General features: G+C 38.5%; 1 protein-coding gene across 2 annotated transcripts in view; it reads left to right on the top strand.

Annotated features, from left to right (window-relative positions):
• The window catches only part of CDKAL1 (CDK5 regulatory subunit associated protein 1 like 1), a 362,027-nt gene extending 347,556 nt beyond the window's left edge, over nt 1-14,471 (top strand). For both annotated transcript variants that reach the window (XM_042837305.1, XM_042837314.1), the window contains one exon: nt 13,782-14,471. In XM_042837305.1, the coding sequence (XP_042693239.1) occupies nt 13,782-13,985 (204 nt within the window). In that variant the 3' untranslated portion in view covers nt 13,986-14,471. The remainder of the gene's footprint in view (nt 1-13,781) is intronic.
• Nucleotides 14,472-15,211: the final 740 nt, after the last annotated feature.

Raw genomic sequence — 15,211 nt, forward strand, 5'->3', positions numbered from 1 at the left:
GAAAATTGCAGTCATGAGATTAAGCTATGTTTTAACTTGAAAATGTTAAAAAAACTGCATCTAATTAAAAAACAAAGAAACAAAAACGTTGTAAGTAAAATAAGGTGTATTCTAGCCTTTAATAATATTGTACCCTCAAAAGTTTTAAGAGATTTTCAGTAGATGACTGGTATTATAGTCTTCAGTAATCATCCCTTCTGCTCTTGGTGACACTTATAATGATAATGCGAATATATACTAAGATATATATGAATGTATTTTTCAAGTAACTTTTTTACTCTGGTCAGTCCTTTAAAGTCATGTTTACCTACTCCTGAAATATTAATTCTGAATTATAGTAATATGCTAAGATTTATTCATAATCATATTTTCCCACTCAAACTAGATAATATTTGATGCTATCAATAGTAGAGTGATTTATGTTTTTGTTTTGAATTTTGCTCCCAGTAACACTGAATTAGTGATTTTCTGTGGTGTAAAGGATGATAAAGGTATGAGAGCCTTTTCAGTAGAAGAAAGAAATTGATTATTTTTTATCAGTATCCATGCAAATGTGGCAAACCAGTTCTTCTTCAGAAATTGCATCCAGTAACTTTCTGTTTATACAAACTGTATTCCATCTCATCCCATTCACTCTAGATCCTTTGCTGCATAATGAGATCAAAGCCTTGATCATGTCATTGAGCAATAAAGCATGTTGCAAATCTACTGGACCGAACAGTGATAGAATTAAACCTTTGCCCTCCTACCACAATCTCTCCCTCAATCTAGGATTTTTTTTAAGGAGTCCTCTCAAACTAAGCGAGCAGTAATTTGCTTGTAAAGTTTGAGAAGTAAGAAATTTGGCTCATCACTTATTGCACTGAAGATTTTCAGGAACCCTGATACTGAAATTTATTTAATTCAAGGTTTTGTTCTTATTTATTGAATGATCCTGCAGGTTTTATCAAAGACCATTAAGTAGAAGAAATATTTAGAAAAGTAATCAATTATTTAAGCATTTATTAGAGAGAACTGGCTTACTTCTGCTCACTGTGCAATACACTAATCTTGATAATCTTCCTCTGACTACTTCCTAATGGATATTTAAAGAACTTTAAGGATTCCCCCATACCTCTCTATATTGTTTCAGATGTTAGAACTCTGCTTAAAAATGCAGTTTGTTTTTATTCTGACTTAGTCCAGTGCCAGGCTAAATAATACATGCTAATTAAAATCCTGGAAGTACTATCAAAAATAGAGACTTGGGAAGTATAGTGAGGGCAATATATATACTTCAGTGGTGCTTCACCTTTTCACTGTTGAAGTCATAAGTGCTGGCACAATTTTAAGATACACTGGTGTAAAGTCAAAACCAAATCTGAACTGTGTGCAGCATCAAGGTGTGCAAGAAATAATGTCTGTTTTTCTCAAGTAGTCTTTATTGTAGAGGAGGGCTGACAGATTGTTTGTAAAATAAAAACATGGAGTTGAGAAGATATCAGTGATAAACATTTCTTAAAAAGAAATTCACGTTTGCAGTTGTTGTGGGTGATAATAATCACACAGAATAATTAGGGGCCTGTAGGCAGACAATATTTGACCTACATAGATCATCATTTTGTAAGAAAGCAGCTATTTTCTGACTTCCAGCTCATCCTAAGTCACCAGGTGCTGTAACAAATGACATTGCTGTGCAGTGCTGACAACTTCTTTTGAATAACACACTATTTTGCCTTTTTGCCTGGCCTTATGGGTAGAAAAACTGTTCTGTGGGACTTGGCCTGTAATAGAGCCCTTTCCAAGATGTGTGAGGGTGTTGTCATTACACAAGAGCAGAAAGGGGCAGCCTTTGAAGTGAGCCTCCTCAGTAGATACTTTCCAGCACCCTCTTTCCAGCAGACACCAGGACAGGGTACAGATTTTGGAGCATATATAATGTGTGGAGAAGAACTAGTAATTGTTCATCACGTGATGAATTTATGCCATGCTTCGTAATTGGCAAGGTGTCGTAGTGTAAGGCTCACGATAGACTTATGGCCAGTCAAAAAGGATTGACTGCTCCATGCTACAAATTGTGATGAATATGTGATTGTTGCTGCTTGTAAATTTTTTTTGAAGACGCTTTTCCTGGAACAAAGATGTATAGGCAGTGTGCTTCATCTCTTCCCTTTGTCAAACATAACGTATGACTATGAAAACTACCAATACCTAATATGAACAAGATGGATTTCTTGCCCCTCAAGAAAGGGTCTTGTTATCAGAGCTAAAGGCTTTTTTAAATTTTTTTAAATCTCATCCGTGTTTTGACAAGAGTTCATGCACGGTTGTAAGTCATTTCAGTCAATCTGTGCCTTATCATATGGAAATTATTTTGCACATTCAGAATCTCTGATAAGTGAAGATAGCATAATTATCATACAAAAAAAGATGTATGTGAATATCCCATTTCTGATAGTTTTTTCTAGATGTACAAATTTACTGAAGTAATGAAAGTAGGGCTTAGAATTACAGAAAATCTTCTCTTATTTGAACTATTCAACATGTATTTCTGTCTAAAGAAACATTAGTTCATTAGTTTTCTTCAGTGAGGAGTGCTTAACCTTCTGCAGCATGATCAGATTCTGTCACAGGACTGCAGGGGAAAGCCAGATGTACAGCTCTAAATAGCTAGAAAGGAATGAATTATAGATTTACGCTTGTGAGAGTATCTTGTGCAATAAAAATCCTGTTGTATTGCTGTTAAGCTTTAGTTTGTAGGCATGAAGCATTTTAAAATCCAAACCCATCAATTCGTTAGACTAAATTAAATCCTGCACTTACTCTTCTGTGGGCTTGTGCTTACCATCTCTGTGGGCACGTTATACGTGTTAGCCATTTTCTGTTTGTGTTTATCCTAGATCTTCTTAATTTATTTTTCCTGAAAGCAGTGTGTATCTATTACCTAATGTTAGGAAAGATTTTGTGTTGTTTTGTTTTCAGAGAAGTGCAAGAAATTATTTAGAGGTGAGTGAAATTCCTTTTGAAGACTGTCAGTCTGTCTTAATAACCTCATACTTTCCTCATTTATAAGAAAATAGCCTAGAAATACTGCCGCATTTGATGGAAAGTTATTACCATTTGTATTTTGACCTAACATGGCACATATCAAAAGTAGATTCAATCCCTTTGCAACAGCTATGTGAAACCATTCTCATCATCATAGTTCTATATGGTAGGATCAAGTCAGATACATCTCTCAGCTATGGAAAGCCAGGAGAGAAATGGGAAGTGAAGGCTGTTTATATTTATGAGCAAACTGGATTTTTGATATGTTGTGTCCCATCCCACGTTGAGAAGTGCCACCTCCCTTCCTCTCACGTGTTTATTCTCTATTTAGCTTTCATCTGGTCTTCCCTTTAGTTTTGAAGTGCTATGATGCAAAAACAGTCTTTTTGCAAGAATACAGTCCTCACGGGGTTAGAAAGAGAACGAAGAAGTGAGTAGTTGATCTAATGAAGCCAGGTTTTCCGTAGTTTGAGTCATATGGTTCCTACCATGTTTCTATTAACAAAAACCACAGCTTCATATCCACATCCTCCCTGTCTTCTGTGACTACTCTGTGGGCGTATAATGTATTGTAGATGGTTTGTGTAAATACTGTAGGTTATTTGGAAGTGTAGGAGCGCAGATTAGTCAGCAAGATGAGGGCAAAAAGGCAGATTGTTCTTTGACCTTTTCCTCAACAGAAGCACTGGTTTAGATTTTTTTTTTTTTTTTTTTAATACCAGCCTTTGATATTTATTAAACTTGATTGCTTTTCCATTGCTGAAATGGATGAGTAGGCTGAAAAGTACTAGCATGGACACAGATGAGACAGAATCAAGGACACCAGTTGCTTGGGTGTCAATTCCAGTTACTCCTTGTAATAACCAAGAGACCAAATCAACAATCAAACACTGAAAGGTAAAAAAAGGAGATGTATTAAAGTAGTACAAGTTGTGTTCTGCCGGCTGTATCCTTGTAGATGCAGAGAAAAGTGTAACGCTGCAATGACACTGAAAACCTATGATATAACAAGAAACTAAGAATGACATTTCTTGTGTACATGTGTGCACAAATCATTTGGAGTATAAAGTGAAATACTCCAAAAAAAAAGGAAATTCTAGAATTTCACTTCCTCTTTTCCATGTAGATGCCCATCGTGTTATGTTTCAGTGTCTTAATTATGTGCTTATGCACAATTTTTGTACATACAGATTTGTTTCCTTTTATGTGCAGAGCTGAGACTATTTAATAAGCAATTGCTAGATATTTTTCCTCTTCATTGTTCATTTTATAATAACTGTTATTTGCTGTAGACAGTTTACTCTCAAGGGATTTTCTAATTACTTTTCTAACCTTTCCTAGACTCCCATTACTAGCTTTTTGAATACTTCAGACACAGTATTAAGATTATTTTTACATTATTCTCCTGAAACACAGCTTTCATCTTCCCATTTCACACATGAAGATGAGGCAGAGGAAGATGTTCTTAGTGTTCACTGGTCAGCCTCATAAAGAAGTGTGATAATCAATTCAGAGTGCTCAGAACCAGATATTTACAAATTACTAAACTTCCCGTAGCATGTGTTCAAATGAATTTCAGCTGTAACTGCTCAGCATTTAAGAGAAACTAACTCCAGGATGTTACAGTCAGAAAGATTAGCACAGTGGGAAGACAGCACAGGAGTGACAGAAGGATAAAGAGGAAAGGAATGCTCACCCATCTCCAAAGAGCTAAGCTTGTAAGGTAAAACTCCACAAAGGAGGGATCTCTAACCAGAAATCTTTCCCTAGTGGCAGTCAGCCCTTAACTGGGGTCTAGGAGAGGTGCAGCCAAGCTCCATCCCTTCCAGTCACACAGCTGCGTTGCCTTCACCTGTGCTCCCAGGGCCGACCCTGTCTTTTCCCCCGGTGATCAGTCAGTGTTCAGGCTGTGACTTAGCAGTTTCCATACACAGGATATGAGGTCCAGTGGATTTTTGGAGGCTCTCAGATGAGGTACAGATCTCTGGTATTTTAGTATTAGAAGATGCAAGTTCACGTTTATGTTCTTGAACCTTTTACAGATACAGACATTGGTTGTCTAGTCAGACCACCCTCTGAAAGGTGGAAATGCTCTCCTGAGGGTAGATATTCGTTACAGCTTGTAGACTGGATACTCACAGTTCTTTGATGTCTTATACATAATGCCGAGGTGCTATCGTGGTTATCTAGCATGGAGTACACAACAAGCCAACAAAGATTTTTCTCATGTAATCTTCATTGCGGAGACGGGCTGATGAGTCACTTGTAGAGGCTTGGCATACTGAGGTTGTGTTAGAGCAGTTAGACTTGCTGCTCGCAGTAACTGTTCTTTGATGTTTCCATGGGAGAGTCCTCCATTAACTGCAGTTGAACTTGGCTGAGTGTGAAATTAAAAAAGGAGCCTCCCATTTCAAGATACTCCCTTACGTGCTCAGATGTGTGCTAACTGCACTGTGGGAGACCTCCTGCAACAAGTAAGGATACTTAAAGGAAAGAGGCCATGACCACATGAAGAGCAAACCTTTGGATTATTGGTGAACCCACAAAGTTGGTCAACAGTTTATGAACCATTGGATGTCAGCCTTACAGAAATGCTCCTTTTCACAGAGGACTGGTTCCAGCTGTGCATTGTATACACATACGTTCTCAGCAATTGGATGCATGCATGCAATACAGGGCAGAAACAAATGCAACAGAAATTGTGAGGTGACTAAATATGAGGACATTGTGTAACTTTAAGAAAATGGATTTAAGTCTTATGCTTGATAGGGATTAAAGAATTTAAAGGCTGCGTTGGCTTCTGGTGACAACTGAAATCTAAGACAAGAATTGTAGAGCTCTGTATTGCTGGTTTGCAGTATGGCTCTGGAGGCATTTTAATTTTGTTTCACTTCTTCTGAAGTGAGGGCAGTGTATAGAACCCACAGCTACAAACTGATACAGAATTTGAAACTGTGGGAAGAAATATGATTCCTAAATATTAAGAATGCTCATCTTATACCATGTTTATGAGACTGCATGATGCTGTTTGTGACTTTTTCCTGATTTTGAAAGAGAATGTCCCTTGAGATTTTTGCTGAATATTTATCACAGTGCTCTTTGCAAATAACAGTGCTTAGGAGGATACTTTCTATTATTTGTGAGTATAGAACTCCTCTTAAAGTTGATATATTAATAGTTCACTTACAAGTAAAGCAATGTTACTCATGTCACTATTGAAACGTACATATTATTCAGTTATTTTGATGGTTCTTGTGGCATTAATATGGGGGCTGCTCTGAAAGTATTGCTTCCTATTTTATGTTGGCCCAGACATCAGAGACCAAACAGAGGCTGCGAGCACAGTGAGGCAGTGAGTGGTGCATTTCTGTAGAGATGATAGTGACATGAAAGACAATTCAAAGCTGTGAATGCTGTGCTGGTGATCTCTAGGAAACAGATTCATTTGCTAACCATCTGATTACCAGATGAGTGGCCAGAGCAAGCAGCTGCCATCTCCTTATAAAGGAGATGCCATTTCTGTACAAGGAAGTAAATAGTGACAGATCACAATTCAGAATTTGTCCACATTCCTAAGTTCATTCTTCATTTCAGGTTGTTATTTGGGTTACTGTGAATTTTGAATCACAAATTTTCTGCTTCAAATCTCCCTCGGTTCTCTTGTGGTTGCTGGTTTCCTGTGGTGTGAGGTCTCAGTGTAGTGACTGATATCCCACACACCTTGTTAAGGAAAAAGCTTAGAATCCAGACATTACACTGTTCTTCAAAATGCTACTTCTGAGTTTATTTTGAAAATGTGTACACCGTGTAGTAGGAGTTTAATAGTATCACAAAATATTATTGTATAAAAACGGAGTCAGCTTCTTACTGGAAGGATATATAGGTAGATAAAGAAACAAGCTAGAACAAGTGAATATAATGCAAAACAGTACTTCTCAAGTAGAGTATGTTTTAAGGATTTTGGAGGTGTTTTTGGCGTACATCTGCTTGGCTGTTTGTTGTTATTCTTTTTGTTTCTTTTGTTATTTGATTTTTTGTGTGTTTCCCACGTCTAAAAGAGTGCATCAGAAAGGAAGTCATTTAGTAAGCCCCAGTTACTTACCCTTTTGTCTAGCTTCTAACTAACTACATTATGAGTTTTGAGGCTCAGGGAAGGAATGCTAATGCTTAAAGATAATTTGGAGGAGCAAAAAGAAGTAGGGAGGTCTACCCTTAGGTAAGAACACAGGAAAGAGCAGGGAATCATAGAATTGCCAAGGTTGGAAAAGACCTCCAAGATCATCCAGTCCAACCATCCACCTACCACCAGTACTTTCCCACTAAACTATCACCTTTGGTACAACATCCAAATGTTTCTTGAACACCTCCAGGGACAGTGACTCAACCACCTTCGTGGGCAGCCCGTTCCAGCGCCTGACCACTCAACAAAGGCAGGTACAGAGTCCTACACCTGAGGAAGAATAACCACTTGCATCATTACAAGTTATGGACTGAACTGCTGGAAAGGAGCTTTGCAGAGAAGGATGCGGGTGTCCTGGTGAACAACAAGTTGGCCATGGGATAGCAGTGTGCCCCTGTGGCCAAGAAGACCAATGGGTATCCTGGGGTGCATTAAAAAGAGCATGACCAGTGGATCAAGAGAGGTGATCCTCTTCTTCTACTCTGCCCTGGTGAGGCCACATCTGGAGCACTGTGTCCAGCTTTGGGCTCCTCAGAAAGACAGAGAATTTCTAGAGAGTTCAGTGGAGGGCCACAAAGATGAGGAAGAGCCTGGAGTGTTTCCCTTATGAGGAAAGGCTAAGGGACTTGGAACTGTTCAGCTAGGAGAAGACCGAGGGAGGATCTTATCAATGCTTATAGATATCTAAAGGGCAGGAGTTGAGTGGGTAGGGCTGGGCTCTTTTCAGTGATGCCCAGCTACAGATCAAGGGGCACAGATTGTAACATATGAAGTTCCATATGAAATAAGGAAAAACTTCTTTACCTTGAGGGTGACAGCACACTGCAACAAACTGCTCAGACAAGTTCTGGAGTCTCCTTCTCTGGAGATATTCAGAACCCAACTGGATGTTTTCCTGTGTGACCTACTGTAGGGAACCTGCATTAACAGAGCAGGCTGGACTGCGTGATCACCAGAGATCCCTTCCATCACCTCCAACTCTGTGATTCTCTTGACCTGGGCAGAAAGTCATGATACAGGAAGTGTTTCTATTGACATGTCTGCTTTTGTTTATTAGGAGAAGCTATGTGGTCAGGTGATGCAGGAGGGAAATGGGGAGAAGTAGAAGGAAGACAGAACTGACTGAGAGGTAATTGAGGAACGGTAATTGTATTAATGCTGCACTGACCAAAGAAGCCAGACAGAAGTGTTACTGGGAAAGAAATGAGATTTTGCCCAATTGCTACGCAGGTCAGAGATAGGCTGTAGTTAAAACTGATCACAAGGGATGACAAACCTGGAACAAACTGTCAGATTTGATGGAGTTTTGCTTAAAGTCTGTCTCTGCATATTTTCGTATTGTTCAATTTATTTTAAGTTTGTATTTGACCGTGGTCCAGCTGTTAGGACTATTGTTATAGCACTACCTGACTTGATAGAGGAACGCTTGGTGATATGGATGTAAATTTTGGATTGATCACTGAAATGAGGTCAGTGTAGGGTCACCAGAATGGTCTGGTCTGGAGTACTTGGCCTGTGAGAAGAGGCTGAGGGAGTGGACTTGTTGAAATCTGAAGAACAGGCCTCTTCAGCCTCTTCAGGGGGACTAAACAGAAGACCCCCAGTTCCTATGGGAAGACTATTCAGAAGACTCCATTTTCAGAGTGGTGTTTCTGGGAGGAGAGACACTAAGCATGTATTGTAACGAGAGGTTCAGACTGGGTATAAGGAGAAAAATTTTTGCCATGAATGCCATCAAGTAGTTGAACAACAGTCCAGAGGCTGTGCAATCTCTGACCTTGGAGGTTTTCAAGGCCTGACTAGTTAAGGCCCTCAGCAAGCTGGCCATACCTGATCCTTTTTTGAGCAGCAGGATGGGTTAGGTGCAGACTGAATTAGCCTGGGATCCTCTGACAGACAGAAAGATAGTTTTAGCAATTAATGGCAGCCATTTGCATGATGCTTTGGTTAATTTATTTTCCTGCTATAACTCCAGTGGTAATGTCTTGGGGATAATAGAATCCTAATTATCACCAAGACTGATCATTTAGTGAGAATTTAGTATTAAATTTGTATTTATCCCGGTTCAGTTCTTTCTGTATCTTTAAAACACATGCTCATACCACGCACATATGCACACATGCATGTACTTATGCACACACCAAAAATGAAATAAAAAAAAAAAAAAGGAAAATAAAATACAAAATTCCCTTTACAGAAGTGCATGATTTCTTTAATTATTTTGTCAATGTTTTCCATTTCTTAAAACAAACAAGTAATAAATGTTGGAATTTGGAATCAGCGAGTTCCTAGGAGTGATACACAGATGATAACATTTGATGCAAGCATGCTTTTAGGCAGCATTTTATCTAAACAACAGCACTGTGCATTTACTGGGAGTATATACACGGTGGTAGGGGTATTTCTTATGGAAATTATCGTGTAATTTCATTAGAAAAAAAAAAAAGCTGTTCATTTTCTGCTTTGTAATCGTTGTTCCACAGTTGCAGGAGACTAGTAGAATACAGTAATAAATCAAGGGAGCTCTCTTAATAGCTTCAGATCTAAATGGGTCTTCTGGAACCATTAAATATAACAACATACATGTGTTTCCAGTGTGTAACTTGTGTGACCTTCAGTAACTGTTTGTTTTTTAAATCTGAAAAATGCCTCCAAAGTGTGATAGCCCAGAGATTCAAACGGCACAGTAGGATATGAAATGCGTATTTTTTACATGTTTTCTTCTAATTTGTCACATAGGCTACTTGTGTGTGATTATATAGAAGTCCATATTTTTAAACCCAGTAGTACAAGCGTAGAAGATATACTTGCTAGTGCTAGAAGATTCAGAAGTCGAATTTATTTTGAGGTATACTCAGTCAAGTAGTTTTTCACAGCAGTTAGCTAACACTTCAAGCTCTAACAGTGCCCCTGAGCCATGGAAGAAATTTGCATGTAAGGAATGTTTTGAATCTATTAAAACCTCAGCTCAGAGCTAAAGAGTTGCTATCATGTCTTTGTTGACTAACATGAAGTGAGATCTTACAGAAAGCTGGGCTGTGATCGACAGATGCCAAAGCCTAGGTTTTGATGTGATTGTCTGTTTCTTTCATGCATAGCAGTTTAAGACTGTGACTGGAGCTTCAGAAAGACAGCAGTCAATGGGTCTGTTGCAAGAGTACAGAAAATATATTACTCCTGGCAGTTGTCAAGGCAGAATTATGCAAAAAATAATCTGAAATGCATTTGATCATATACTAGATGGTTTAATAATTTATAATATACCTTATTAGCAAAGTCTTGTGTTTACTTTGTGGCTGCCAAAACAAGATAAAAGGCTAACTCCATGGAAATACAAGATGCTTAGCTCAAAATGCCTTCTTTGCATTTCAGTTTGCTAATTCTTCCTCTTCTCCTCGTTTTGATTAATAGTATATGTGTAAGTCTTAGAATACCTTTTTCTTTTCAGTGAGAACAGTCCTCGTTATTAATAACAAGCAACTCAAGAATTTATGGCCTAACAAGACTTAAATTAGTATGAATTTATATTTCTGGGAACTTCTTTATTATTTCCCCCAAGTATTTTTTCAGATAAAAAAGACTCTTTGGATTTAGATCTAAATTCCAAAAAGCTGAATCATTATGCTAATCTTCCCAAGTCCTGCAGCTACAAAGGTGTTTGTGAGCCCAGGTTCAGAAAGTGTTGCACTCTCACTAGTGATTGTGTACAGTAAACACTTTTCTCCAGAGATACAGCAAAGGCCTTGCAGAATTAATGCTTCCGTAAAGTCAGAGCTGGAGGGAATTAGCTAGCTCAAGGGGTGAAATGTTTGCTTCCAGCCAGCCAAAGTGGATATAATGATCTTGGTTTTAAGAAAGGTGCTCTGCAGTTGTCTCATTCCTCGAGGTACATTAGATAGAAAGCTTTAGGGAAAATAAAAATTGTGGAGGATCTCAGGATATAGCAGTTAAGTACTGCAAACTCTGAGGGTTAGATGAAGGCCCAAAGAAGCTACTGAAATTTGTCTTGCCTACTTTAGAATGCATGGTTTTAATTTTGGCTTGTGCAATTTCATCTTCTCCTGTCCTTCTCTGTGCGTGCAATATAAACTATGGTATATACTACTGAAAACCAGTTCCTCAAATGGAGCCTACAAAAGGGCTTCTGTACAGATAAAAACATGTACATTGTGTTTTCCACAGCTGGCACTGTGATAGTTACATGATATTAAGGACAGATTATATAGGGGGGCTCTTCACTGTTTTACACACTGCACTGATGGCCGCTGCAGCCTTTCACTCAGGCTTGAGACAGCGTGTCCAGTTTAGCTATTGAGAGCTCTGTGCTGCACCTTACAGAGCTGCAGAGCAGGCTTTTAGGAAGATGCATCTACCTGCAGGTGTCTCTGAGAGATTATCATGTTTTAAAGCTGTCGTGCAAACTGCAGAGTGGACAAAAGATTATTTGGTTATACGTTGGAAACCAGAAAAACTGTGAAATAGAAATGAGGTGCCAGTGGAATCACTACTGAGAACCACTATGCAGGGATGTGAATGAATGCATGAGACACTAATGTGTTTAACTGTTAGTAAAATAAATGAATAGAAGAAGAAACGCCAACTCTCTCAAAACCTGGTATCAGTTGTAACTTGTTGTGTTTGGGTTGTTTGCTGGCTATCCTCAGTCCCATAGAGACAGTGTATAGGAAATCAGGGCAGTGCATGTGGAGCAGCGTGGGTGAGGCAGTTAGAAACTAATGAAGTAGTTGTCATGTTGTCTGTTTTCTGACAGACGATATCTGGTTTTGTACAACTGAATGTTCAGGACTTCACTTTAGGATTATCAAACTGCATATGAATATTTAATCAGGAGTTAGGAGTTGGGTTGCAGTTACCCAGATTTGAAAAGTCGTGAATCAATTAAAATTAAATTTCAAATACATCTATGTTGGATTATATTGTTATTTTTATGGCCTAACCCATTCTCTGAATCACCTTAGACTCTAGTGTTAACATGAAGAAATACATGTGAAAACTCAGCGTGACCATAAATTGTGCTACTTAGAGATTTGTGCAATCTTCAAAGAAGAGAAAGGCTTTATACATCTCTAAAATGAGTATATTGCAGATGAATTTTGATTCATATATATAAACATTATTAATAGTTGATACCATATGGTTTCCAGGTTATTCTGCATACAAGGGTTAATCAACTTTGATTTTGGGGGATAAAATAGCTGTGGCCAGTAACTAAAACTCATTGGTTATAGCTGTTAGCAATATGGAGCAGTGTGTTGATAGTTTTGGTGTTGTTGCCATGCCTTATGCTTCAGATAACTATACTCCAACTTGCTTACCTGTTTCCTTTTCTTCTCTTCACCCGGCTGATGATCTTCTGGGGGTAGTACATGTGAGAACTCCTCCTCCATTCATATGTCACTTGTTCAGTAGCCTTCCACCTATGTGAATTGTGATCCAAATCAAAAATACTCCAGATATTAAACTAACACTTAAGCCAGGCTGTCATTTACCCCTTTGATGCTTGCTCACCCAGCCCGTAGCAATCATTAGTTTCCTTTTGCAATTGCTATACTGGAACTGATTCCTGAAGTGAGAAACAAGAGGCAGTTGCAGACAGTCTGAATTGTGCTATCACACTTCCTTGGGCAAGCACATGTCTTGGAGCTTTGATATTTCCTTAAATTTGCCCAGCAATACATTTGGTGAAGGAGGGAATCAAGCATCTAGTCTGTGCTTTCACGTGACCCTGTTCCAGCTGCTTGGAAATGCAAGGTTATCCAGAGAGGTACTTTCTGTGTGCCTGACTTGTTTCCTATAAAGTGTAAAAGAAAAAAAAAAAAGGGGGGGGGGGATGTAGGAGGGGGATTCATCTAATTTTTTTTTACCCAGAACAATTTCAGACCAATTATAAACCAGGCTGAGTTCAGTTGAATTCATTATTGAGATAAAGAGAAGATGAAAGAAATGCTGAGCAGAAGTATTGAATTGTCTGATGCAAGATCATTTCACCCTTGTGTAATTACACCTTTTACTTTCTTTTCCACTTACACCTCTTGGAGATGTAATCAGATTACAGCTTTAATAGATGCTCTTACTTTTAAATATCTCCATGGATAGCATGCTGAACTGAACAAGGTTGCAAGACAGAGGAATATCTTATTCTTTCCACTTGGATTTAAGCTGAAGTGGTGATTCAGCATCTGTAACTTGTGCTGCAGTTAGAAGTCCACATGTTCTGGAGGATCTTGGTGCTTTCAGTCAGGTTGAGAGTGGTAATGGCAGGCACACCAGGGAACTGAATGAGAAGGTTTCTATTGGGAGATCTGTTTCTCTTGTTAACAGCTTCATTGATGTGGCAGTTAATTCCATTAGAAAGATTGACTTTGTATGGCATTGGTAAGAATTCTGTATGAAAAACAGACGACTAGATGTTGGTGCAGTGCAGATTGAATTTGCATTGAAAAAGTGTATTATCTTGAACATCAATGCAAAGGGAAGATTCTATTTGTATTTGATATGTACAATCAGAAATACATAGCAAAGTTTCAATCTTAATGCATGCATTTCTTCACAGGAGTTCAGGCATGCACGGAATGGCACAAAGTGGAAAGCACATCCGTCTGCTGAGATCCCAGTGAAAGCAGCACTCATCCCCTGGATGGCTTTGCATCTCCCATGGCACCAAGAAGGAAGAGGACTGAAGATACTGTCTGTCAGCCTGGCTCTACTGGCATTTCTTGCTATGGTTTACTATGGAGGAGTTAAAAGAGAACTGTGAATTGAATGCGGTTTTCATTTAAAAAAAATAAATAAAAATTGCTGTTTAAAATCTTCAAAGAAAACACTTAGAGCAACAATTCTCTCTCTCTTAAAAAGTGATATAAATCGGGCAATAATTTGTACTCACCCTATGCCTTTCCTGTCATTCATAGGAGAGAATGCTAATAAGCTCTGGGAGACCTGAAGTTTGAGATCTTTGTTTGGCAGAGAAGTTTGTTGTATCTTGCTTCCTCTTCGTTTTTCTAAAATGATGCAATGTTTGCATTGCTTACTCTTTTTGTAACTGCCGTGGCAGGTTGAATTGTGTGCAGAAAACTCATAAAGCTTTTAATAAATCTTTCAATTGAGCTTTTCTGCTAGTCTTTTATGTGCAGAACATTTACAGCTTCCTTAAAGATTTTGCTTAATGCAGTGTGATATGTATCTTTTTACATTAGAATCAAACACTGCTCGGCCATTAAAATTCATCATTTGTTGCTATTGATTTTGTTCTCCTGTCTGAAAGAATTCTTGGTCTGCCATCTTGCCTGTCAACTTCAGAAGGAATTACTAAGCTTTGTTGATACAACAAAAATCATTTTTTTACAAAGACAGTTGTGTGGGTTTTTTTACTGTTGAATGGGAATTCCAGTGGTAGAGTTCTGCTAAAGGGTGGGTTTAATACAATCTCCATAGACAGTACAGTGCTCAGAGAAACAAAGGTGAATCTCATATTAGCTGTGTACTAGATCATATTGTGTGTAAGACAGTATTGCTCCTTTAGTGGGGAAGCTACATTTTGCCCTCTCCAAATCTCTAATTACATCCTGCAAGCCATTTTTGTCACTACAAGGTCTCTGTACATCTCAGGTTGTGCTATTCAGTCAGGGACTAAAGTCTTCCTAGCTGTTATATGCATGAAATTGTTCTTTATTCAGCCCTTGTCGCCTTTATAGATTTTCATCCAAACCACCACTTGCAAAGCCTGCTTTAAATCTTAAAGCAGGGACAGTGTTTTCAGCATGTTAGTGTAGGACTGAGTCTGTGTTCCACACGTGGCTCTACAGTGCAGACGAATAATCACGCTTTGTGCTGTTTAAGTTGAGGTTTTATCATACGTACAGGCAATTAATCAAGCAGTTCCACCACAGTGCTTCCAATACGGCCTGTAGGACGTATCAACAAATGTAACTGTCTCCAGGAGTTTAGGTGTGTAATTCATTATTTTTCTTATTGCAACCACTA

This window comes from Centrocercus urophasianus, unplaced genomic scaffold (assembly GCF_019232065.1).
Source record: "Centrocercus urophasianus isolate 14NV4802_14NV808 unplaced genomic scaffold, USGS_Curo_1.0 seq_11, whole genome shotgun sequence".
Taxonomy (NCBI): domain Eukaryota; kingdom Metazoa; phylum Chordata; class Aves; order Galliformes; family Phasianidae; genus Centrocercus; species Centrocercus urophasianus.